The sequence below is a fragment of the Ornithodoros turicata genome, chromosome 1, assembly GCF_037126465.1.
Source record: "Ornithodoros turicata isolate Travis chromosome 1, ASM3712646v1, whole genome shotgun sequence".
Classification (NCBI taxonomy): domain Eukaryota; kingdom Metazoa; phylum Arthropoda; class Arachnida; order Ixodida; family Argasidae; genus Ornithodoros; species Ornithodoros turicata.
In genome coordinates this window covers 177420924-177448834 of record NC_088201.1, presented here as the reverse complement: position 1 = coordinate 177448834, position 27911 = coordinate 177420924, and the positions used below count along the sequence as shown (strand labels likewise).

Sequence of the window (27911 nt, the reverse complement as noted above, 5' to 3'; positions counted from 1 at the left end):
TTGGGGTATGTTAGCGTATTAGCGCAGCGGTCAAAGTACGCGCGCCCACAGAGAGAAGGGCACGATACCCGAGACGGCCGGGGAGAAGCGACAGAGGATTCTGACGGAGGCATTCGACACTACACCTTTGGCAATGTAAGACGTTTGTCTTACGTATTAAAGTTTCGTTTTTTTTCTTCTTATTTCCGATTCCATTTTTATCGGACAGGTAGTTTCCACCTATGAGACAAAAACGAGGTAGCAGAAACCGAAAAAAAAAAGAAAAGAAAAGATAATTGTAGCTGACCACAAAATATTAACTCGTTACTGGAGACAGCGTTGTTTATGCTTATCAAAGAAACATTCGTTTTGAACGCTTTTTAGTAGAGTATTCGAGCACAAACGGCGCATTGCCGTGCAGGCGATTTCGCGGAGCTAGTACCGGAGGGAACGCGAGCGCCGCGCCGCGGCCAACAATTGACTCGATAAATTGGGACGTCGTTTTTCAGCGGAGTCCGGTCTCCTTACTTCTCCTCCGTGATTTGGAGCTAGCAGACGACGTGCGGTTATCGGATCGCCATCTCTCGCGTGTGGCGGCGCTCGCAGCTCCCCCGTCACCAGGGGAACGGAAGTGATTTGCTTGTCAGTGGGCTTGTCAGTGGGTGTGAGCGCCCTCTCCCTTTGCCGCGGAAACCAGTTTTCGCCAGTTGCTCCGGAGAATTGGGGATGGAAGGGTCGGTCGAGCGAGGAGCAGTGTGTCCCCTCAACCGTTTCTTGCGGCGAACTGTACATTTTAATTTCCGCGGCGGTAATTGTGACTGTATTGCGGTGAGTGCATTGTGTTCATATTTGATGCGTGCGTTGATGTGTCTGACAGATTGCTATCATTCCAATGCACGCGTGAGCCAGTGTAGACAGGGGGTGTAAGCTTTGCCGGTGAATCAATTCTTGTGGTGCATGTTACTGGCCTGTTTAGCTCTTTTCTGTAAAGAAAACAGCGTGTTAATAATGACTTCTCTGCTACTCTCAGTACGGCGGCAAGTGGATTGCGTTACGACTGATATAGTGCAAGAAAATTTCATAGAATTGTCGACATCGCCCGCGTAGTTGAATTAGAAGCAGACCCCACTGCGTACGTTAACCTTGGACACATCTGATTGTTCCTTTCTTTCCCAGGTATCTTTTGACGAGAGACGGTACACTAGTTCCCAGACGTGGACTAATGCCCAAAGGAGTGTTCAGAGAGCGGATGACCTACTACGTGTGGTGTGTTGGCTCGGTAAGTGTCTCGTGTTCATATTTATGGCGGGCGTCGTTAGAGATCCTTCGTTAGAACGTATTTCTATCGATGGCATGCGTCGATGTCCGCTGGCGCAGTTCGGGTTAGCCACTCTAGAGTGCCTGGGCGCGTGATTAGAGATGTGGTGTTAGCAATGGTGGAGAGTGTTCATTTTTACGACGCGTGTCTGGGAGGGAGGCGGCCGGCGGGTTTTCCCGAAAAATAGGCTGAACCAGGGCGCGTGATTAGAGAGTGGTGTTAGCAATGGCTCCAAGCCCGGAGTGTTCATATTTTCGACGCGTGTCTGAGAAGAGGGCAGGTGGCGGGTTGTCCCGAAAAAAAAAAAAAAAAAGTGGGCTTAGCTCGAGTGCCTGGGCGCGTGATTAGAGATGTGATGTTAGTAATGGCGGACAGTGTTCTTATTTACGACGCGTGTCGGGGAGGGGGACAGCCGGCGGGTTTTCGCGAAAAATAGGCTGAATCAGGGCGCGTGATTAGAGATGTGGTGTTAGCAATGGCGAAGAGTGTTCATATTTTCCACGCATGCCAAGGAGGGACGGGTCAACGCGAGAAGTGATTGGAACTGTGAAAAGAAAAGATATCGCGGATAGCGCAGGCTTTTCGTGTTTACTGTGTGTTTGGACGGCGGGGCTGCGGCGAAATTTTGTCATTTAGGCTTAGCCCGACCACGCGCTGAAGTGATTGGAACTGTGAGAAAAAAAAATTGCAGGCTTATCGTGTTTACTGCGTGTTTGGGGGGGGGGGGAGGGGCTGTAGCAAAATTACGTCGTTTAGGCTTGGCCCGACCACGCGCTGAAGGGATTGGCACTGTGCGAAAAAGGTATCGCGGGTAGCCCAGGTTTTTCGTGTACGTGTTGTGACGAGGGGACTTCGGCGGGATTTCGTCGTTTAGGCTTAGCCCGACCACGCCCTGAAGTGATTGGAACTGTTAAAATATGATATCGCTCATAGCGCATGCTGTTCGTAATTGCTCTACTGCCTTCGCGTCATTCCGTTCCCCTGGTGACGGCGGGGCCGCGAGCGCCACCACACGGGAGAGATGGCGACCCGATAACCACGCGTCGTCTGCTAGCGCCGAATTTCCATTCCTCTCCGCATTCCGAGGAAAGCGCTGCCCCGTCGATGCATTTGGAGCACGGAGAAGTAAGGAGAACGAACTCTGCCGAGCCGCCGTTGAGAAAGCGTGGTCCCGATTCCTCAAGTCTAATTGTGGCCGCGGCGCTCGCGCTCCGTCAGGTACTTGCTCCTCTGAAATAAGGTTGCTGTAATGCACTCTTTCAGATGTACTTGTGTGTCCAGTGGAAGCAGAAAAAAATTTTTGATAAGTAAACACGCTTATCGTGTATCAAGGAACGATCTCTCCGTGAATTTTTCGCCTACAGTTTTCGATAGTGCAAAGCGAGAAGCTTTTATTTTAGAATGCGGGGAAGCCGACGTGAAGGGGGCTCCGCGTTGGCTGGATGGCTTGAATGTCTCCGTAAGCGTAGTGCTCTCGCAGTCAAGAAGCTATTCTCTTTTTTTCTTTTTTTATTTGCGATAAAACACGACACCCGAAGAAGCACAAAGGTTGTTATCCGACATCGTACAGGATGGTACGCGTATTTACATCACTGCCAACGCACGACCACGAGATGTACATGTACACAGAGCGTCATGGTTGGAAAGGAAGGAACGCTGGAAGTCGCCACTTTTTACAAGATCTTCAATTACGTTCCAGCGTCGAATGATAGAACTTACAATAACGTGATGTTCACAGAGATGCATGTCACTTGTCCAAAGAACATGATGTCAACGCTCTTACCAGAGGTGAGTGTCGCGAGCAGAGTCGTTACTGTAGCGAATATTAAATAAAGGTGGGACACTCTTACCCATGGACGGAGTCGGGCTACACATCTCGAGAGGGCTGCGAATACGTGGCAGGCATTGGCCATTCTGAACATCAGGGTTGCGGAGTTGCCACTCCGAGGTTGGAATGATTCCGGAATCATTCCAGATTTAGCAGAGCCCGAAATGGAATTGGAATATGGAATGGCGGAAACTGTTCGGGAAATGGAATGGAATTAGGCATTTTTTCGCTGGCGGAATGGAATTGGAATGGACTGGTCTTGGTGCCACACGGTCAAGGGCAAAATAACCTTCTCTTTTTGCTTTTTTCGTGATGGGTAAATGGGTCAATCGCCTCTATAGCACTGCTGGGCTGCCCAGCACGGTTACCGGTCCTTTTCCTTTTATTGATGGAATTAAAGGAATTGAATGGGATTGCCAAGCCATTCCAGGAGTGGGAATTGGCCATACCTTTTCATTCCGAGGAATTGAAAGGAATGGAATTATCACACATCTCCATTCCTCGGAATTGAATTGATTGGAATGGAATGGGTGATCCCATTCCGCAACCCCGGTGAGCATTATGCTTCATTTTATTGAGTCCAGCCCCCGGTTGGGGCCAATGCAGGGGTGGACAAAACGTGTACAAAACAAAACAAAAGTTTTCCAACACAACAAAAGTGCAACGTGACCTCATTGAATGCACATACAAAGGGAAGGCACCAGCAGTGTCAACACTAGCCGTCCCCCAGTGTATTGGTCCATAGAAGAAAGCGCCGCCTTCTGCATGACTGAGCGGGTTAAGGGGCCCCACTCGTTCTATCGTTCTGGCGTGGTAGCCAAGTTGGTGCTGAGGTCAAAGGTGGTCGTGGGTTCGAATCCTACCACCAGCTGTGCTGTATGAGGTTTTTCCCTCTATTTTCCGAACGGATGTCTGCACGGTTTCCCCTGAAGTCGGTCCAGGGTGCATACGAACCTCGTTTCCCCCCACACTCCTTCCTGCCTATCCTCTCTCCATCTATCCGTTCACATCTGTACGCCACTCGTAGCCTCAGTTGCATCGGTGCGCTCACTTGAAATCACAAAAACGAGGAAAAGCAAAGAAACCGAGGCGTGCCGAGAGAACGCTACGCATTCTGGACGGGTCCTGGTCACGCGTCACAGCGAACGTCAATACACACGTCATCCGACAATCTCGCGGTAAGACGCGCAGATTTGCACATAAGGCCACGTACGCTGCTGATCACTTCCACAGATGTGATGACGATCCCCCTTCGTTGAAGGAGCACTGAGGTGACTTCCGATTTATTTCTTTATTTTTTTCGGTGCAGAGTTTTCTCCAACGAATAAAATGAGTTCGTGCGAAAAGACTATTATACAGAGCGAGCGCGAGGGCTCTCTTCAGCCCACCTTTGAAAAATTCGTCCCCTCGTGGAAAGAGCGCATCGCAGAACGAGAGGACGTCGTGACGTATGCTGCTCCGCTCACGTGACCAGTGACGCGCGGCGGCGCAGCTCAAGCGACGTCACCTTGATACAGAAAGCCCGTTTAATGCCTCCTCTCCTTCCTCCGCTTCCTGGATACATATAGTCAGAATTCGTCCGCTACAGCGATTTGCCAATGTTGTCAGTTCAAGAACTCGCCAATGATTGCGGCTAACTACGCAGATTTGAACCTGTGGACTAACAGTGCAACGGGCTTTCAAAAAATTAGTCTCGAGAAAAATATGGAACTATTTGGCGCCTTATTTTGTTTTCCCATTTAGTACGCGAGGACGTTCCCCGTCCAAACGACTCCGTCGCAGACGACAGTGGCTGCCCATGTGGCTGACGGTGGCTCGTCTTCATGGCTACGACCGCTGAGAGCACGTTCGCGATTGGCTATCAGCCGTTGAAAACCCGATCCTTATTGGCTGGTTGAGTTGTTACGTCACGGCGATGAGTAAGCAGGCTTTCTCTATCTAGGTGGTGTTGGCTCAAGCATGTATGGACGGCCCTCTGTTTACAAACATGTGACGTCACGACAAGACCGGTTCGATGTCATATTTTGCTGTAGTGGGCAAGATGCGCGAACAACCCGTCGGCTGATAGGCTGAGGAAGCCGATAGTGGCTACCAGTATCCTTTGCGCGGCGGCAAAACGTAATCATTGACGTAGGGGCGCAGGTCATCGATAAGTAGCGCTATAATAAGCTCGGAAGAAACGACGCACGGAACCTTCACTACGTCACAAGAAGATCTTGACACGCGTCCGCGACTGATTTCTCAGACGGCTTTTTTTTTTTTTTTTGTCAATTCAATTGCACAGCTATAAGACACCGCAGAGCGAAATAATAGAGGGCCTTAGCAAACCGGATCTGGCAGCTCGCGATCGTTAAAGGAAGACTCCGGGACAATCCGAAACTGTTACAATGGCTGTGGAAAGAGGTTCGATACATTCTTCGGATATGCGAAATAAAGTCGGTTTGAAGTCGGGGAGTCGTTAGCTGCCAAAAGAGCTTGGAAGCTCAAAACGAAACCGAAACTTCAAAAGCTTACCTTTCCTACTCCTGTGCCACGCGTGACGTCACCGGTAGTCTCGTGCGTCAGACTGTAATAAAAGTGGGCGGAGCTTCGGACATTGACAGGTCCCACGAATGGCCAGACCCCCCTTTTAAAAGGTCACGCGTGGTACAGGAGCTAGGAAAGGGAACCTTCAGAAGTTTCGGTTTTGTTTTGAGCATCCCAGCTCTTTTGGCAACTAACGAGTCCCTGACTTCCAAACCAACTTTATTTCGCATATCAGAAGGATGTATCGAACCTATTTACTCAGCTATTGAGATAGTTTCGAAATGTCCCGGAGTCTCCCTTGAAAAGAGGGGTCTGGCCATGCCACTTGAGCTATGCTCAAAGCCCGTGGTGACGCATCTGTACTACTGTGTCACCCACAGCGAAGGAGATGCAGAACGTGCGTTATCGATGTGGAAGAGCCTCAACAATCATGTGTGCAACATTCATGACGGTCATGAAGACCCATATACACGCTGTCTGCACCCTGTCCTGGACCAGAACCACCGACCGTGGCTCACTCCTGGTAAATGAACTTGCAACAGAGCTATTCAACATGCAATAGTTTTTCTCATTTGTGTTAACTCTAATTATATATTATGTTCCTGTGAAGGGTCACAGCCTCAGAGGAAGCTGGCAGAGATAACTCTGGCAAAGTATCTGCTGAAGGATATTCCAAAGCTTTCTCCTGATGGTCAGACATCAAACTTGGAAGCATTCCACAGCCTTCTCATCCGGTTTGCTTCCAAATCTGTTGGGTATGGCCCCAAAACTATGAAATGCAGGTTTGTAGGCCTATTCAGTAAGCTGCATTCTGCTGGAAATTATTTGTGTGCATGCAAATGTATTGCGAATTTATGAAGTACGCTTACATATAAGGCACCAGGATAATTACTTTCCCCATTGAACATGTAGGACGCAGCTGGCCATCCTGCATTTCAATGAAAACTCCAACAGGGCCCATGCTTTCACAGAAGATGGAGAACTGCGCTACCTCATGAAGCGATCGAGGGTGTACTCTGGAGAGTATGTTGCACTGCCCGTCAAGGAGGAGCCTACCTTCAGTAAGTGAACCACGAACAAGACACAAGTACTGAGCCGGTGCCATGTCAGCCTATCCATATTAAATTCAAAAGCATGAGCACATTTTGTTGCCGTTTTCAGATTATGCTCGCAAGCTTCTGGACAAGGTGGTAGAGCTCTACCATAAATGGCCTACATTTGACGACGCATGGGCTGCAAACCCTCCCGATGAAGTGCCCAGTCTAACGAAGAACGAGCTCCCTGTAGACAAGAAGGCACTTGTAGAGGCCAGGCAACACCGTTTAGAGATGTGTCGCTGCTGCCTGTGAAAGGAAGGTTCGCAAAGTACGTGAACCATTCGGTTGCTGTATCGTCAAAAGTGCATAGCAGATATTATTGTGCTAAATGTCAACTATCGACATTTCGACAATGAGGGGACTCGGCACAAGAGAACATTAGCAAACAGCAATTTTGTTTCACTGCTCCTTTGTATGAAATGAGTTGACAATGTAGCATAGATCCACAAAAGTATGTATTGAAAATAGTTATGGTACATCAGTTTTCTCTCTGCGATGTAGGTCTAAATCCAGTGTAGTACGTCGAAGGAAACTTTTCCCGAATTGCCCGCACAACACATGATGGCAGCACACGACGGTTCCCTTCGCCAAGGTGCCCCCAGAATACGCCACCCAGGTGCCCCCAGATGTCGCCTCGTGAATACCCTCATGGTCTGATGTGTCTTCAAGTCACTAGGAGGCACATGAGCCTCAAAAGAACTTTCTGTCACGTTCACATGACACGTTGGCGTTGAACTACTGTGTCGGTAGTTGGTACTAATGATACTACGCGGCATTAAACTGCTTATAGGGTTTCGTGCTGTGCTTGGATAAATTTGGTGACAGGTGTTACTGCCACAGTGAGACTTAACGTTAATGTTTGGCATCTGCAAAAAGGAGCCCGAACCCATCACCTCATCCGTGAGGCCCCTCACGAAAGGCCTCATGGCCTCAACCGTGAGGTCCCTCACGAAAGGCCTCACGGCCTCATCCCTGAGGTCCCTCACGAAAGGCCTCATCTGTGAGGCTCCTCACGGAATACCTTGTACCCTCACGTATTGCTGGCCTCACGACGACTGGACTCATGAGGAGCCTCACGGTGGGCCTCATGAGGGACAATGCCTCACGACTGTCGTCGTGAGGAACATTCAGCGTGGTCTGGCCTCACTCACCCTCACCTCATCGTCGTGAGGTGAGGGTGAGGCGTCTTCATGAGGGTCCTCATGAGTGAGGACGCCCAGCTATGCTTGCAGGTGAGTGACCACGAAAGAGTGAAACTGAACCGCAAGACAGATACAGTCACCTGTGTGGAAGGCTAGCTTATCATACTACGCACTGGGGACAAGGCATTTACTTCATGGCGGTTTCCATCTGTAGCTTTCAGAAGGGTCAGTGACTACCTATATTAATTTGATGCTCACGCAATCACCCCTGGAAGAGAACATTATGAATGGCCTGGAAGAACGCATGTGGAGACATCTGAAGACTCGAAACAAATTTTATGAAATGGTAATGTAGCTGCGTTTGTGTTTCACTGGTACGTTGGAGTCTTACAATTTCCAATTTCAAATTTATTGTTGAAAGCCCTACAGTATTTATTCCCCCATGAGTTTCAGACATGGTTTCCATGCATCCACCATATGTTGTCTCCCTTCATAGTTGAAAAGACTAACTGGTATATGCATCTGAATAACTAACAACACTGGTGTCTGCTGATCTGAACATTGGCTTGCAATTCTATATGATCTGGAAGATGTTGGTAATGTAAGAAATAACTATGTACTTATAGATTTCAGATTACTGAGAACACTAACAGAATGTGGGGGGGGGGGGACTGAGAACACTTTTTCGCCGGTACTTGGTACAGAGGTACTTGCTACTATTCTGTATCCCTGGGCTTCGATGTGACGATACACATCAAAGGTCTGTTGCTACGAACAACAGGCTGCTCCTGAGGCATTTCTGTGCATAACAACAACATGCGACAACCACAGTTGTCGCCCAAAGATTTCAATGGACGCAAACAAGAAGAGATGGCCGAGGCATACCACAATTAGGGACGACACAGATACATAAGCCTCAAACACCCAGAAATTAACGAATTCAGACAACTCACGGAAAAGAGGTGCTGACGTGGCTTCATGCGATTGGCGCCAGCGCCTTTTCCCTCTGAGTTGTTTGAAAGATATCGATGATCCATCGATGATCAATGATCAGATGACCGAACTAATGGCCACTCGACGATGGAACATGGTCTCTTTGAAATATCATAGCCTCGTGTGGTCATCGGTTGGAAGTTTGTCAAAGGCCCTTGGAGCTCTGGCTGGTGCTCCAAAATGGTTTCAATCGGTACAAAACCTTAAATTGTCCTGCCGTTCAGCGATCAGCCTGATGCGTGTGTCACAGCGGCATAAACAGTTCCTGTGGCACTGCACGAATGGCACGAAATATTACGGCATTAAACAGTGACTGTCTTTTTGAGCACCCGCATAACAGCTGCGCTTGCGTGTTACGTCCGCTTACAGCGAATCATCACAACGGAGCATCTTTCAGGATGGAACGAAGGTATACGTGTACGCAGCCGTATAAACGCGGTAATGTGAATCAGCCTTTCTCGTACACCAATAGACCTGTTGCTGTGTGCCAGGTGGTGCGAACGTCAGCGGACCATAATATGGAACGCGCGGTAGTTTATCAGACGACGTGGCACTTTCAAATACATGGTCCCGAGTTGTTCGCACTTGACAAGACAAACCGCTTTTCCTGTGAATTTCCCTCATGCTCTGTAGCTGTCCTAGACGCATACCGCTCGAAAAACCAAGCAGAACCCGCCGATGAAACTCCCCAATTTTTTTTCCGTGGCCATACATGGGACCTGCCTATACCTCGAGCTCCACCCACTCTATGGGCTCTCTGGCCAATCACAGGTCGACATACAATTCTTTTTTTATTACATCCATCCAGTACTTATAGTTCACCCTTATTAAACTGGGTGCCACCATTTTGGAGAAACTGGACGGATTTGGATTGAAACGGGTATCGCTGGTGACAGACAAAAACGACGGATTTTGCGCCCACTTTGATCAACGCCATCTGCACGGAGAGAAGGGCATGTTGGGAAGGCTCAGAATTGCAGAAATGGTTGCTGGCAGACGTGAATGACCACGAGAGTGGTACAACCGCTTCCTCGTAGCAGACGAGTGCCGGTGTTAACTTTTAAATCACGTAACGTAAGTAGATTGAATCAAAATTGCGGTAAGATGTATGTATAAATAAAATTCAACGATATGATGCAAACACTTACTGATCACGTCCGTCTTTCTTGATATTTTCTTGGGATCGCGGTCTTCACTAGGCCTAACTTTAGCCTAGGCCTAGGCCTAACGTTAGCGCCTTAATAATGATGGCGGAGCGAAAGTTGAAGCTGATTTTGCAGATGGTGATATAAACTCTCAGTATGAAATTTATGTTGTCTGTGAAAATTTGTTGTTACGAAATCTTCGCTTGGCCGTTCCAAGCGGCATTCTCCATTTTGGAGAAATTATAGTGTCATGACAGCCCCTATGAAATACGGCAACCAATGAAATGCGCCCAAGTTTGATTGGTAGGTCGAGCCCCCTTTTTGGGCTCCTCCTAATGACCAGACTCTCTTTTAATACACGGCACTGTTTGCTGCAACAGCCTTATAAGCGGATACGGTTCGACCGCGTGGCCTGCTAGCGGCAGTACGACTGCTAATATTTTTTCCCCTTTCTCTCGTAGGATGTCTTCATATACTCGAAAAATCTGATCTTCATCGGCCCAGGTGGTTCTATAACTATCACTGGGGAATTCAAGAAATCAGGAGACACCAGGTGGGAAGCTGATATGATATCACATTTTAAACAATGAGTGATTGGATTGTGATGCATACTTTGGCTATCGTAGCCAATCATAGATTTTACACATGGAGGTTAATGCCAACCATCATCCCGAATGACAAAAGGGCAAGGGTGCAGGCCAGCTGGTACATGGTGAAAAAATTTGGAACCCGAGAAAGGGACAGAGGAGGGACGACACGACACGTGTCCAGAACGTTCGAGAACGTGTCGTGTCGTCCCTCCTCTGTCCCTTTCTCGGGTTCCAAATTTTTTCATCCCGAATGACGTCGGCCTCTCCCCTGATTTGTTGAAAATGCAACGCGTACGCCTCTATGTTTTTTTCTCTTTTTTTACAGCTTATGCAGTACGTAATTGGTACAAAAAAGGCGTACGCCCCCTATTTTCAACAAATCAGGTGCGAGACGGATGTACGGGGGCGTTCAAGTCAAAGTGGGACTTTCTGTCTCCTGAGTGTACAAATGGCTCGAGCTACTTCTTTTTCGTTATTTTCACACGCGACAGGCCTCCGCGTTCACCCCGTGGTGGTCCAAAGGCTGTGCAAAACAGAAGGCACGTGGTGGACAAGATGGCCGACAACGAGGTGAGCGCACACATCGAACACTGAATTGTCATGAAGTTTCTCGTGAATGAATGCGTAAAGTCATCTGAAACTCACAGAAAACCTCAGGCTCAGTATGGTCACGATACACTTAGCCGCAGCAAAGCGTTTGAGTGGCGCAAACGGTTCCGAGACGGCCGTACATCAGTGCTGGGCGATCCCGGCCGGCGCGGCTCAGAGTCCAGTGTCAGAGTTCCTGAGAACATCCAACCTGTGGAGCGCCCGATCGTCAAGGACCGACGGATAACATGTCTCGGTATCAATGGTGCATATAGGGCTATAAATAGTACATATTACTGCCAGGTTCTCGGGATTGTGCATAAGGAGCTGAAGCAAAAGCGGCCGGGCCTCATCAGCAAAGGAGTTCTCCTCGTACAGGACAATGCACGCCCGCATACCGCGCATCTCACGACACGCACCTTACAGAAACTTGGCTGGGAGTTGCTCCCACATCCCCCTTACAGTCCAGACCTCGCACCCAGCGATTTCCATCTCTTCGGGCCACTGGAGGCGTTCCTTGGGAGCCGCCACTTCAGCAGAGACGACGACGTCAAGAATATACGGTCCGATCATGGCTGCTACGCGCCGGTAGGGATTTCTACGCTGCTGGCATCCAAGCACTCGTGAAACGCTGGGACAAGTACATTAGTGCAGCTGGAGTTTACGTTGAAAAATAAAATTAATTTCTCGCCTGTAAGTTCATTTTACTTTTGCGAAAAATGAAAAGTCCCGGTTTGACTTGAACGCCCCTCCTACAGCAAACAGGAAACTGAGAGGCTAGTAACTACAGAGAGAAAACTGAAATGTTAATTACGACAGGAAACTGAGAGGCTAGTAAGTACAGAGAGAAAACTGAAATGTTAATTACGTCAGACAGGAAACTGAAATGTTAATAACAATAGACAGGAAACTAAAAGGTTAATTAGAACAGACAGGAGCTTGGAATGTTAATTACAATAGACAGCCGCCACTTCAGCTGCGACGACGACGTCAAGAATATACGTTCCGATCATGGATGCTACGCGCCGGTAAGGATTTCTACGCTGCTGGCATCCAAGCCCTCCTGAAACGCTGGGACATGAGCATTAGTGCAGCTGGGGATTATGTTGAAAAATAAAACTAATTTCTCGTCTGTAAGTTCATTTTACTTTTGCGAAAAATGAAAAGTCCCGGTTTGACTTGAACGCGCCTCGTACAACAGACAGGAAACTGAGAGGCTAGTAACTACAGAGAGAAAACTGAAATGTTAATTACGTCAGACAGGAAACTGAAATGTTAATTACAATAGAGAGGAATCTGAAAGGTTAATTACAACAGACATGAAACTGAAATGTTAATTACGTCAGGAAACTGAAAGGCCAGTACCTACCGAGAGAAAACTAAAATGTTAATTGCAATAAAGAGGAAACTGAAACGATAATTACAACAGACAGGAAACTGAAAGGTTAATTACAACAGACAGGAGCTTGGAATGTTAATTACAATAGACAGCCGCCACTTCAGCTGCGACGACGACGTCAAGAATATACGGTCCGATCATGGATGCTACGCGCCGGTAAGGATTTCTACGCTGCTGGCATCCAAGCCCTCCTGAAACGCTGGGACATGAGCATTAGTGCAGCTGGGGATTATGTTGAAAAATAAAACTAATTTCTCGTCTGTAAGTTCATTTTACTTTTGCGAAAAATGAAAAGTCCCGGTTTGACTTGAACGCGCCTCGTACAACAGACAGGAAACTGAGAGGCTAGTAACTACAGAGAGAAAACTGAAATGTTAATTACGTCAGACAGGAAACTGAAATGTTAATTACAATAGAGAGGAAACTGAAAGGTTAATTGCAACAGACATGAAACTGAAATGTTAATTACGACAGGAAACTGAAAGGCCAGTAACTACCGAGAGAAAACTAAAATGTTAATTACAATAAAGAGGAAACTGAAACGATAATTACAACAGACAGGAAACTGAAAGGTTAATTACAACAGACAGGAGCTTGGAATGTTAATTACAATAGACAGCAGCCACTTCAGCTGCGACGACGACGTCAAGAATATACGGTCCGATCATGGATGCTACGCGCCGGTAAGGATTTCTACGCTGCTGGCATCCAAGCCCTCCTGAAACGCTGGGACATGAGCATTAGTGCAGCTGGGGATTATGTTGAAAAAATAAAACTAATTTCTCGTCTGTAAGTTCATTTTACTTTTGTGAAAAATGAAAAGTCCCGGTTTGACTTGAACGCGCCTCGTACAACAGACAGGAAACTGAGAGGCTAGTAACTAGAGAGAGAAAACTGAAATGTTAATTACGTCAGACAGGAAACTGAAATGTTAATTACAATAGAGAGGAAACTGAAAGGTTAATTACAACAGACATGAAACTGAAATGTTAATTACGACAGGAAACTGAAAGGCCAGTAACTACCGAGAGAAAACTAAAATGTTAATTACAATAAAGAGGAAACTGAAACGATAATTACAACAGACAGGAAACTGAAAGGTTAATTACAACAGACAGGAGCTTGGAATGTTAATTACAATAGACAGCCGCCACTTCAGCTGCGACGACGACGTCAAGAATATACGTTCCGACCATGGATGCTACGCGCCGGTAAGGATTTCTACGCTGCTGGCATCCAAGCCCTCCTGAAACGCTGGGACATGAGCATTAGTGCAGCTGGGGATTATGTTGAAAAATAAAACTAATTTCTCGTCTGTAAGTTCATTTTACTTTTGCGAGAAATGAAAAGTCCCGGTTTGACTTGAACGCCCCTCGTATATAGGGATTATAGTTGGCTTTGGGAGCGTGCTATGCGGTGATGTTAATTTTTAAGGGTGGGGTTGTGCACTCTTAAAAATGAACTTCCTACGCTCGGTACGCTGAAAACGGTAGGCGTACGCCTTTTTGGTGGCAATTATGAACAGCATAAGTGTCACAAAAAAGGCCTCCCGTTTTCAACAAATCAGGGCACGTAACGATATAATTCGAGATAATGGTTGGCTAGGTGCGTGCTATGCAGTGAAGTTCGTTTCTAAGAGTGTGGTGGGTGGGGAGAGCGGCGCTTTCAATGTTGCCAGACGGGGTTCGGCATAGTGGCGGGGGAAAAAGAATGCAATACTCTGAGCGATGCTATTCAGTGACTCTAGAGGGGAAGATATATTATTTTATGGAGGGGACGAATCCAGAATTTCCCTAATCCGAATCCAAGGAAGGTTCTGCGAATCCACAAATCTTACGAATCTCCAATCTTTCGAATCCTTTCTCGAAAAAAAGAAAAAGAAAGAAGAATGAAGTTCAAAAGGCCGGAAAAAAAACACTTTTACTTAAAAGTGTTTTGAAGCAGAATTTGATATCTTTGTTTAATGAAGAACAAATGAAATAATATTTCACATTCAAGAGAAAACATGGCCCATATGCTTGTTCCTAAGTGTAATTTGTCTAACATGTTGTTCATAGGCTATAGGAAATACATAAACTCTCGACTCTGAATTCTTTTCATAAAAGTTAATCGAAACCGTTTTACTTTTAAGCTTGTAATGTCGGAGCTCTGTGCAGTCGTTTTGGCGCGCCATGGAACCCGCCATGGAACCCGCTCAGGCTTTCGGCGGAGGCACAACTTTGGAAAAGAAACAAGCAAACGTGGCTGGTGGATTCGAAAGATTCGATTCGCGGTTTCGGAAGTTGGGATTCGGATTCCCGAATCTCGAATCCCTGCCTAGGATTCGAGGATTCGCGGATTCGATTGGCCCATCGCAAGTTTATGCCGTATGGTAAACCAACCCCGCGCAAGGACTCAGTGCGCAAAATACAGGGCATCCTTTACACAATTCTTATAATGAAGCTACGAGAGATACCCACACTCTTAAAAATGAACTTCACCGCATAGCACACTCCTAGCCAACCATCATCTCGAATGATATTGTTATCAGCCCTGATTTGTTGAAAACGGGGGGCGTACGCCTTTTTTGTGACAATTATGAACAGCATAAGTGTCACAAAAAAGGCGTACGCCCATATTTTCAACAAATCGGGGCAGATAACGATATCATTCGAGATTATGGTGGGCAGGAGCGTGCTATGCGGTGAAGTTCATTTTTAAGAGTGCAGGTGTGGCTTTCACATGTGGGTCATGCGGATGAGAGGACAACCTGTGGGAAACACAACGTATACTTGACGATTAATTACCTAAGAGTCCGTCCAGCTCCGTCCAGCTCCAATTACCTAAGATTCATCACTTAAATTGTTAGTTAGACGTTTTCTGGAAAATGCGAGATGGCAGTATTAAAGCCCGATATTATTTAAATAAATCCACCTTTTTAAAGGGAATATGGAGTCCGTCGCAGTCGATTCCAAAAATAACAACAACAAGAACAACAACAACAACTTTGTGTTAAGATGAAGAATGGGGAGTTTCACTGCCAGAGGCGATAGTCTACCTCATTTTCTGGCGAGGAATGAAATAATGAGCCCCTTCACAATAAGCACCCAAGTCCTATTGTGTCCAGAACGGTTAAAATAAGTTGTGAGCGCAGAGCGTTGGTCGGCTGGATTAGGACAGGGACCAAGCAGTTTTGATAAGGAGACGGGGCGAGAGCCCAGCTGACTACCCGGAGAGCGCGATTCGGGTAACGTTGGTAGTGTGGGCAATGAAGAAGAATGTGCTCCAGATCCTCTAGTAAAGGGACTTTATCGTCTAGCGCACCGCAGCGACAGCATCTGCACGAGACGCGGGAAATACAGTGCTATATGTTACTCCTCGCTCATCACCGATAATGACGCCGAAAACCCGATGCGAATTAGCGCCATGTTACACATGAATTAATTAATTAGCGCCATGTTACACGCCGAAAATCCGATGCGAATCAGCGGAGTTGTTTCTGTCCAATTTCACGTAATGCACGACAACGGCAGACGACGGATGTTGAGGACATTCCGGAATTCCCTCTCTGTAAACGTCACTCGGACGAGGCCAATCAGTGAGCGCCCCTTCGGCGCAGACAACGCCAGTCAGGGAGCGGCGATAGGCCTTGGCGTCCGACCGCCGCCCGGGAGTTATGGGTAGCGTCTGCGAGTCGCGTAGAAGTGTGAGACCTGCTCCTGGAATGCTGCTTAGGGTTAGTGCCGTACGTGTTTGTACAGCCAAGAGCGTAACACCGTGTTCCAAGGAACATGGTCGCGTCAGTCAGCGCTCGCACTTTTAAGCGGAAGTCGGCGTGTTTACCGAGCTCTTTTCACGTAGTAGTATATTGCGGTGCGAACGCGAAGCAGACGTCCTCCTAGGCGGTCACCTGCGCTGTGCTCCCGTTCGTGTGCGCGGCTTAACTGCAGACGGAGTGCGAACCTTTATTTTTTTTATTTCGTGTTAGCGCCGCGAAGCAACCGTGGCTACACTCTTAGAAATTAACTTCACCACATAGCACGCTCCTAGCCAACCATCACCCCGAATGACAACGTTCTCGCCCTAGATTCGTTGAAAATGGGAGGAGGAGCCTATTTTGTGCCGTGCATAATGAACACAAAATAGGCTCCTCCTCCCGTTTTCAACAAATCTAGGGCGAGAACGTTGTCATTCGGGGTGATGGTTGGCTAGGAGCGTGCTATGTGGTGAAGTTCATTTTTAGGAGTGTATGAGCGGTATACAGACAGATGGACAGAGGACAGCAGGAGGGAGTGGGGGACATAGGGGTGTCAGTATGCGTCCTGGGCCGACTTCAGGGCGAACTGCGCGCTGACGTTCGTCTGGATTCGACGCGCTGGTAGGATACGTTCGCTGACGCGCTTGCAGTAGGGGCACGTTTTCCAGCTATTCGCCAACTTCCTCCCACCTCCCCAGGGGTGGATCTAGGATTTTTCCGAGGAGGGGGCCCGCTATGGACAAGTGCCAGGTGCATGCTGGGATTGGTCCATTGAACCCTATGTTCAAGTCTGGAATTGAGGGGGGGGGGGGGGGGGTCAGGACATCCGGACCACCCTAAATCCGCCCCTGCCCCTCCCCCATCTCTTTTCGTCGGAACGCACACACTGGTCAATGTGTCCCAAGTCACAAACATAGCAGCACTTGTATCAGTACAAGCTGAGTTTGGAAGGAAAATGGACTCCACCTCTATCGGGCCGTAGAATACGCGCCCTGCGTACGTCACAGTCTGCTATACATACCGCTGCGGTAATCCGGGCCACCTTACAAAGTCCTCGGAGATAAGTTCCGTCCTGGTTTTCCGCTCGTCCAGCACAGGTAAACTAATCGGTGCTCCCTACTTATCGCTCGAACGACGGCGACGCTCGGAACGCATGTAAAGAGAGGCCACCGGCAACATCGGAGGTCCCCCATTCATGATTACCTGTGCCGTTTAAGGTTCGCCGGTTACTACGCCTCTGAAACCAGGGTGACTATCATGAACTTCGATATCCGGAAGCAACTGTCGTTGCCCGACCCAAGCGAATCATCCCCAACCCGTTTTGCGACTCGCCAATGGTAATCACGCCGTCCTCGAAGTCGCGGGAATTTATGACCTGGATATATTTGTCCCGGGAACCACCACACGACAGCGTTGTATCATCGACGTCGAAGCTGACACCCTCACGGCTCCATTGCAAACAGGACATAAGAGAACCACAAGAAATCGTATATATCAACCTCTCTACCTCTACTCAGTGATAACTGCCGTACTGCAGCCACTAACGCAGCGCTTCCTGGATGCGAAGACTTCCACCACTGAGCCCCTGTAGCTGTGTGGCGCAGCAGTTATCGAGTAGAGGCCAGATTTGTATTCGAGGGAAGGGACCCTCACAGTGTGGTCTTCAGCAGAAGTTGGCGTGGGAGGTACTCCCGTCCTTGTCGCGGATCCATCTCCCGACCCAGTTACTCTGTATCGCGGCACAACGTTAGCCCGATTGCACTTACGCTTGCGTAAAAACCCGGTTTACCCCTCAGGATTGGACGACTCTCAGAACGCCCACATTGTGCCCAGGACGGCGACCCATCGCCAGGGTTGTTTGGGTTTAACCCATATGGATTTTATCCTGCGGATTTTTTGGATTTTATCCACACAATTTTATCGGGATTAGACATTTTCTCCAGATGTGATGTGAAAGACAATCTGAATTCATAGTCACACGGAAAACTCCTGGTTCATTTTCTTGAGGTGTTGGCTCTTTGCAAAAGCCCAGGTACGCGCAACGTTAGATTTTAACTTTTTAATTTTGTAACTTTTAATTTAACTTTTTTTAGTTATAACTCTTCAGATTTAGCTTTTTCCCGCTTTCTTCTACTTCTGCCCATTCAGGGAGAGACTTTGTTCCGCTTCCTGGAGGCACTGTAACTAAAGTGCGCCGAAACACGACAGCTAATCCAGGCGTGTAGGGTCCACACCATTCAACCGCGCGTGCATGAAACTCCACTTTTAGAAAAACAATAGAAGCTGATACAATGTTGCTGGGACAGGCAGTTCAAAAAAAAAACAAAAACAACGAGAGGTCACCCGAAATCAAGAACACCAAAGCGCGTTTGTTTTTACTCTGTGTCACATCTCTAGCCTCGTATATATTCTCCAAAAATATCCAAAAAGATCCGGGTTTTATCCAAAAAAGCCCACTATAGAGGATCTTTTTTAAAATACTCGGATTTTTTTCAACCCTGCCCAGCGCCGCAGTACCTGGAACAAACCAGCGGTTGCCACGTCTTTTTCTTATTGGCCGGACCTGGACATTAACCATTGTGCGTCCCTGGTGGACCGCCTACACATCACAAGGCGATTGCGACTTAGGTAGAACGCTCCTAATTCATCGCGGTGTTCACATGCATGGGCGAAGCAACGGCAATCAAGTTGCGTTCACGTCGTATGCCCCCACCGGACGCAAGGCAGTTGACAAGATAATAACCAGTAAGCTGGACATGGATATCTCCTATCTTCTGACAGCCATTGGACGGCACCAACCGTACTGGTTCGATAAAAGGATGCCAGTCCTCGATTCTGCATCGATTATCGTTACGTTAACGAAATGTTCTCGCTGAGGGTTCGATGCACCTCACTACATGTGATCTAGCGTCTGGCTGTTGGTAAGCAGAGCTGGACGCAGTATACGGACAGCAGGCTGCGTTCACGACACATGCCGGTATCTGCGAGTTCAACGTTCTGTCTTTTAGGCTTTTCAATGCACCCTCCACATTCCAACGGCTCATGCAGCACGTTGTAGGGGACCTCAAATTCTGTCTCTGTGATTTGAACAACGTTATGATTTTCAGTAGGACTCCTCAAGAACATCTGTGACACATTAACGCTTTGTTCTCTCGTCCAAGGTCAGCGCAACTCAAGATCAAATTCCAGTTAAGTGGATTATTTTTCCAACGAAGTCTTTACCTGGTGCATCGTGTTGGTCCAGATGATGTCCCTGATGGCCCTGCAAGGGCTGCGAAGGTCGTTACCTGGCCATCATTCCTGGGCTTAGCGTCTTACTATCGCCGAGTCGTCAGAGATTGTGCGGCTATCACCACTCCGCTCCACCGTCAACTGGAAAGGGAACCTGCGTTGTGGGGAACTGAGGCTAGCTTCGCCTACATAAAATACATTCAATTCGGAATTCCAGAACAGTTGTATTTAACTTGCTGAGAGTTCATGATATTCATCATCTTGTTCCCTATAAAGTGTCCCTATTAATGCACGGAATACTCTACGGCTCTATAAACATTCTGCATTTTTTACCCAGTCGTCGTGACACAAATTACGCTTTCAGAAGTAACACGGGCATGCTTGAGATGAAAGAACTGATGTTCTGAGGCCGGAACACATAGAAACGACAAATACATACAAAGCCTCAAGTGCATAAGAAATTAACGATGAAAGATGGAAGTCACTGAAAAGGTTACCCAGCTGTAGGACTCGAACCCACATCTTCTGGATTACCGGTCTATGGCTCTACCAATTGAGCTAAGCTCACACACCTCCCTAGCCACTTCCAAGGGCGCGTCATCTACAGGGACAAATCAACCACTCTCTCTCACAGCTGGCTAACCTTTTCAATGAATTTCATCATACATGCTTGAGATATATGCACCAAGGACTAGTTTGTGGTCAGCTGTACGGTCGTCTTCCATTATTAATGCATAAGCATTAGAGCCCCATTTTGAACCGGCGTCGTAGTAGTGTAAGTGAGACAGGGATTTATCCAGACCCCCTACACCCCCTAACACCCCCCAAATGTTCAGTGACACTCCTAACTTTTTCACCTGTATACTCTCTAGACGGGGTGACCTTGCGATTTCGGCTTCAGACAGACGTCGATAATGATACGTTAAGCGGTTAGGACGTAACTATAGTAATGACCCCCACACACACACACACAATTTTTTTCCAACACACCTTCATGGTTGGGATTCTTGATAAACCACTGAAGTGAAGTGCCCATGTGCAGCGCGGCACGTGACGGAGAAGAGCGAATCAGGCTGCGCTCCGCAAGGTGATTCGCTCGTCCTCGTCACGTGGAAGCGCGGAGCTCGTCAGCTGGACCCGTCGTCGTCGGTTGCTCCTCGTCTCTGGACGTACTCGGACGTGTCTCGTGCCTTCTCCGAGAGTTTCGTGAGCGGCTGAGTTTGTGTCTCACGTCGTGTGTTAGCTTAAAGGGGCAATAACCAGGTATACAAAGTGCACTTTTTTCTAATACAGTGTGATTCGTTGCCTACGGTGAACGTTTTCCAAAATTCGTTGTCGCAAAAAAGTAAATAATGGCTCAAAACCGACCGAATGTTCACTGCACTCTTTCGCGCTCATGCCCCGCCTTCCGATGCCCTGGCGACAATAGCCACACATCATTTGGACAACGCGCACCATCAATCAATCAAAATGCGGGACGCTTATACATTGATTATGCTGTCATATCGGGAAGTGAGGTCAATTCTGAACAGCTGTCCACTTGTCAATCCCAAGGTAGCTAGATCAAACGGTACCAAAAGCCCACAATGTTCCATTTCATATGCGCACTATGTTTTCAGTGCGGTATTCCTCCGCGAGTTCACCGGGATGCTCCCGCAACCGCTTCCTTCGCGAGCTGCAGCTTGCCTCAGTGGAGCCCGTCATTGGCTAGGAGAGCAAAATCTCCCCGACCCCCAGCGCCTGGAATGCGGTGTTGCTATGCGTTGGGACGTTGTGACGTGATCCGGTTCCAGGGATGAAGGAGAGACTCACGAGGGTTATGCTCTTTGAATGGCATTGTCTCGTGGTAAAGACGCTCGCTCGAAGTAAATGAATTCCATATTTGGATATCGTGAGCTACGTTCTTTCATGGAACATAATAATTGGAGAACGTTCGTCAAGCTGTTTAGTGCGCGCCGTTAAACTGCAGCGTTCTCTAATGGATCCCAGACATTCTACTAGTCGAAATACTTGTCAAAATATTTAAAAATGTAAGAAGCATAAGAGAAGCAATTAGAAGCAAGACGAATGTCTAACGCATTGTCATCGCATTAGTTACATTAATCGCCCTCGAACTTTTTTAGCGGGGAACGTTACTGCTCACGTGTTCAGTATTTTCTGCTGTGATTTTGGTTTTTGGCGCGGCGCGCCGTAGACTTCGCAGCATTATGCCCGTGTTAAACTCACACAATGTAGTTTCAAAACCGCATTTGACAGGCAGTGCGGGTGCCGATGTCTACATCGGCACGCTGTTACCCGCGATCTTAATTTCGCAACATATCAATGAGTGTGCACTCTTAAAAAACAGGTTGTACTTTAACTCATTTTCCTTGCCACGTATATTGCTCCCTTTTGTAGAGTATAATTACTCTAAAAAAAGAGTCTCCTCACTCCCTTCAGGCCCTTTAACTCCCTACTAGAGAGTAATATAACACACCAGTAGGGCGTTAAAGGGTATCCTCACTCTCTGAAGGGTATGAGGAGACTCCTCTTTGGAAGTAATTGTACTCTCCAAAAAGGAGTGCTACTGTGGCAAGAAAAAGTAGCAAAAGTAAACTTTTTTTTTAAGCGTGCGATTGTGACGAAAATAGTGACGGTGTTTTGCCTGTCAGCTAACGCTAACGAATGATCGCATTTTCTGTGACATTGCTTCCATTGTTTTACGGTATCTTTAACCCTTCGAGCTGAACCAGAAATCACGCGTCCTTTACTGAACTAGACCATTTCAAGTTCCTGGAAATGGCACGGGGTCGTCTCCTCACGGTGTGTGCTTTTCTTTTCCCTCAGTGTAACTATAGAGTCAAAACAAGCGAAGACCGTGAATCCGCCGAAGACCTTGTCGAAACCTAGTGGAGCCGATGGAGAAGTGGACCTCGTGATTTCCAACCGAGGACATCTCCTGACATGCCTTATCGGCGGGAAGGAAATTCAGATTGCTCCGGTCTTTGCTTCGTATGACCCACCCGCTGTCAAAGTAAAAAACTTTGACAGTAAAAAACTAAAGTAAGTAAAAAACTTAAAAAAAGTAAAAAACTTTGACACCAACAGCATGGAATTTGTGAGTGATTCATTTTTAATCATCGTATAGCGGCTTCTTATACAGGGTGCGTTTCAGGAAATATGAGCCACAGGGTAAAAAAAAAGCTTATCACACACCAAAAGATTGGCTCGTGTTATGTACCAGTGCCGTGAGGGTACTCAAACTATTGTTGTTTTCTGATTCGTAACTACAAATTAATTACGTAAAATTAATCGGTCGGTTTTCTAATTATAATTATAAGTTCGGACGCTCACATTTTTGAATTATTACCAAGTGAGGCTTGGGAAGCAAGTGGGCGCTGAAAGCAGCACTGCTGACGTCATCCGACATGGAAGGATGCAAGTTTCATAGCAGACGACAATGCTGGGTGACGTCACAGTATCTTCCTCCGGGCGAACCGCTCTGCGCTTTGCATTTTGGTTTCGGTTTGGTATTGTCACCATTTACGAATTAATAGACCTCTCCCTGTTTGTAAACAAATGACGTCATACTGTTCGACAGCGCCACCAGTTTGGTAGAGTTGAACTACGCTCGAAGCTAGGGGTGAACAAGGTCGCGCCCAAAAGCCACGATCATGAGGGGATTACGATGGTTCCTGAAAGTGTCGCTACCTTCGGTCCTACTTTTCTTTCAATAGGAGACAGCGAACAAGTGCCCATTCGTGGAATCCAGCCCTCCCGTTTCGATTTGTTTCGGTTTCAGTCTGTCTACCAACATCATGATGACGTTTCTCGGGTAGAGGTCTATTACTCGCACAAAATGAATGCGAACGCTGTATTCGTTATCAAGGGAGCGGTCCGTGTTCGGTATGATGCTCACCTAATAGACCTCTACCTGTTTGTAAACAAATAACGTCATAATGTTCGACAGCGCCACGAGTTTGGTAGAGTTGAACTACGTTCAAAGCTAGTGGCGAACAAGGTCGCGCCCGAAAGCCATGGTCTTGAGGGGATTACGGTGGTCTCTGAAAGGGACGCGACCTTCGGTCCTACTTTCTTTCAGCGAACAATTGCTCATTCGTGGAACCCAGCTTTCCCCTTCCGATCTGTTTTGGTTTCGGTTTGTCTACCAACGTCATGATGACGTTTGTCGGGTAGAGGTTTATTTTTTTCGAATCCTTGCGAAATCTCCCATTAACACCGTTATGGGTCAGTGACACGAGAACTGCAGGGATATCAGAAGGCTTTTTGAACGGAGTGAGCCAACTTTTCTTCCTTCCTTGGATGCAACGAATCAGGAACGAGGACAAACACGACAGACTCGTTTCTCCGCGTTCCTGTTTCGCTGCGTCGAAGGATCATGTATAAACTTGCCAATCTACTAACGAATGAGCCAACTTTGACCGAACTGATATTTTGAACGTGATACGAAATCAATGCGACAGTTTTCGTAACGTGACTTTTACAGAAATAAGATGCTACTTATAGATGAATGTCCGCCTGTGCCGACTTCTGAATAATACAGAGAATATAACTTTTGTAGTCGCACATGCTTAAAATTAACATAACACTCTTGATTCGCGTTTCAGAGGACAGGCCTCAGCGACAGCAAGCTGGTGACTTAAAATAAACGTTGACCCGGTGAGCCTGGAGGACAGGATCCCCTTCCTTCCATTTTGTTTCGTTTTGTTTTTTTTTCTTTCTTCACGTGTGGTTGAGGTGAAATAAAAGACCGCAATCATATGCAGCGTAAGTGCAAACTTCTTCTTCTAGTGAACGTGTCGAAGCGTAGAATAAATGGTTTGTGGCAGGTGGCTCCAGGGTTCTAGTCGTTGCGCGAATTATTTGCATCGATATCACGTGACACGTTGATAATACTGCCGTAGAAATTGACGACGCGAAATAATTTGAACCTCCATGGGACGTACGAAACCAAACTGCTTGTAAGGAGCAAGGTAACCCGGGACTTTATGCAGAAAAATCTTCCAAAGTATGCAATAAAAAACGCGACGCGAAACGCCCAAGTATGAACGTTATATGAAGAAATATTACGATGCCCTAAAGCTTTCGCGTAGCTTGGAACTATTATTAAATACCCAAATTGTCTGAATAAACGTTCTAAAAGTGAAACTGCGCATTCCTCATTGGCAGTCGGAACGTAAATGCCCACGTGCACAGTCAGGCACTCTTCGTCATCATTGCAGTACAGAGACGCCGCGAGGCGAGCCTCCCTGTAGGGCTAAGCCCCCCCCCCCCCCACCAATTAGACGCTCTGGAAACAAGAGTGAGGAAAAATGTGGCAAAGAAATCTGGGGCTATAATGCCCCTCTCGCACCCGGCATAGACGGGATCCGGAAAAAATGGTCCCGGAAAAAACGGAAAAAACGTCCCATAGACGCGGCTCTGTTGCTGTACGCCGCCATAGCCATACTCAGTCCTCTATGAAGATGTCCTCCAGTGACTACAACAGCAGCCCACTTGTTTCTACGCCAAAGGCATCAAAGAGTTGCCATAGCGAAGACAGCGGCGTCTACACGCGACACGGAGAATATTTTGCAAAAATAGCCAATTTTAGTGCTTACCGAATTTTCAATTGTATAGAAAAAAATAAGACGCTGTCAACTTTGAAGAATCATCGTATATACTGAAATCTATATGGATGACATGAGGGATACGTGCTAGCATCACTTTTTTCTTTTTCATTCATCTTTTCTTTCTTTTTTTTTCAGATACACAAAACGGTTTCTTCTTTGCGGTTTTGGCGTATGTTGCTCACGCTTGCAACTTGCAAGTCACCATAAGGGAGAGGCAAACGAGCATGGGCGAGGTCCATGTACACAACACATAGAGCCCTGCAGTGCCTCTCAAACTGCGGGTCGAGATCCTCCAGGGCATCGCGGCTGGTTCACGTGGGTGGGGGGGAGTCGCGAAGCGGCTCGGAAGCATGGAAGAGGAACATCGACAGTTTCCACTGAGGTGGCTTCCCGAATTTTGGGTAGGGCTTCCAGGAAAGTACACGCCCTTGAGTACTAAAGCCATAAGGATCATTGTTCCCTTTGCCAGAACACACTTGTGCGAGCTTGGCTTACCGCAGTGGCGTCGCTGAAAACAAAGTACAAGACGCAGTTCAAGATCAAGCTGGAACTGAAAGTGGTTGTATCCAAATTCCGCCCTTGTTTTGCTCTAACAAGCAACACACACACTCACATAAATAGGATGATGATGTGGGGGTCATTCACCGCCGTTATGGCAGTATACTGCCCCATTGCGCTTGTGGAAGCATGAGAAGGTGATGATGACGCTTTCCTTCGTCCATTACTCGAGTGTTGGAGAGGAACTCATCAGCAACTCATAGACCCTACATCTGATGTCATGGGTCCGACCATGGCCCGAAAACTTTAGCTAAGTCGAATTGGCGTTGATGGACGCGTTGCAGAGCAGGTGGCATGAGGGCGCGCTCGCGATCGTACTGTCCGCAGACCAGGAGAGTAGAAGAAGCCTTGTTGTGCTTGATCCTCCGGAGTCCCCGACGATGTTGACGCTCGTCCGAGCTGGTCGTCCCTTTCGTCGTTCCCGGGCCCGGATATGTTGTTCCTGCTGCCTGTCACTGACTGGAGCCCAGACTAGGTTGCCGTGATATGCGAGGGTTTATTTACAAGTTATCATACACACTGTTATTTACATGTTGGTTAAAACTCGGCTGGGGAAAAATGGAGATGTGGACTGGTAGAGTCCCCACTGCCCGAGTCCCCTTCCCTCTTGCTGCCGTATCCTTATAAAGGCCGCGCCCAACGTCGCGGTTCCTTTACTGGGTTGAACAATAACTTTGTTGTGACTCGAGCGTCCTTGGCTGAAGTGGGATTAGCGCTCGGTCGCGGGCGGACGGGGAATATCCCGATTGTCTGTCCGCTATGGCGGACTATGAGATTTGCAAACCATGACTGATTGCACTGCGAGACCCGTAGCTTTGGCAGCGCTAAACCATGGCGCCGTCGTCGTCTGGACTTTGCACTGGAGTTCCTTGTTTTCCCCCAGGTCACGTTCCCCTCGTGTTTCCCCTCCGCTCATTAACCCTTTTCCGAGGATGCACTCAGAAATGTCCTTGCAGTGTCGGCCGCGTCATTCGACCATTAGCTACGACCTTCACAAGGAGGATGTGGTGGAGGTCACCGCGCACACCACATGTGGAACAGAAGGTGATGCGCCGACACCGAGGAGGTGTTTGAAAGCTGGTGTAAAAGCCACATTAAATCTCATGCGGTGGAAGACTGTGGTAAAGGAACGCGGCATTCGGCGGGGGAGAGTAAGGGACAGTGTAGGGTCAACGTAGTAAAGCAGAGATTGGGTGGTGATGTCAAGTTGCCATTGAGACTGCATCATGGGGCCAGAGAGGCATGAGACGAAGCAACGGCGATCCCCCAGAGACAAGATGATGGGGGAGTGTGTGGAGGCAGGGTAGTTGGTGTACATTCATCGTGACTAAGCAGCACAAGGACGCGGACAACTGCTGAGGACGACTGCTGTCTACGCTCTTTGTCCGCGTCCTTGTGCTGCTTAGTCACGATGAAGATGATGGGGACTCGCAGGGTGTACTGATGCGCGCCTGCGGCTGTTCGATCTGTGTCCTCTTTTGCGCTGATGCCCACATGACCCAGGATCCATTGGAAGACGACAGAGTGGTCCTGTGCGCTTGCGTTCTTATATACTTGCAGACAAACAAACAAGCTCACTTTAGTCATTAGGAAAAGTCATTCCGCTGGCAGGCTCGTTTTCTTCTTGTTCTTTCTCTCTCTCTCTCTCTGTCGATGATTTCAGTGGACTCACTCTGTCTGAAGTGTCAAAATCAGTCAGCGTCGATTTTTTCATTACGGTCTCTGCACTGAGATCGATCGGAAGGCTTGTGGCGTCGCGAAAGGACCGGTTGGGGTGGGGGAGGTCGCGACGCTATATTTTACATTTTTCATGGGTCACAGGATAGCAAAGTTTGGGCTTAAGGGCAAAGTCAACCAGTCATTTGCTATAAAGTCAATGCGCTATGAGCAGCTGCTTGCCTCTTGTATGAACGAGCGAGGAAACATGTAAGAGTGAGTGGATGGGCTGAGCGCCTGCTCTGTTGTGACTTGTGAGTATTATCAGGCTCCAATCTTATGGTGCCCATTGTTTAAGATAACCCACACAACACTGGGCACACGACCAATGAGAGTGCAACGTTGTAGATATTATGCATAGCCTTTGCATGAAGACGTGCCCGTGCTGGCGCGCGTCCCTGCGCCTGCCAGCCAGTTCTATCAGCACCCTCCTAGCGTGAGGCCACGCACATC

General features: G+C 47.8%; 1 protein-coding gene across 1 annotated transcript; it reads left to right on the top strand.

Moving 5' to 3' along the window:
• The first annotated feature begins 3021 nt into the window (after positions 1–3021).
• On the top strand, positions 3022–24222 carry LOC135373312 (uncharacterized). The gene is made up of 4 exons (XM_064606537.1): positions 3022–3085; positions 10490–10581; positions 22399–22614; positions 24180–24222. The coding sequence occupies exons 1-4, from the start codon at positions 3026–3028 to the stop codon at positions 24208–24210; spliced, it is 399 nt and encodes a 132-aa protein (XP_064462607.1). The 5' UTR covers positions 3022–3025; the 3' UTR covers positions 24211–24222.
• Positions 24223–27911: the final 3689 nt, after the last annotated feature.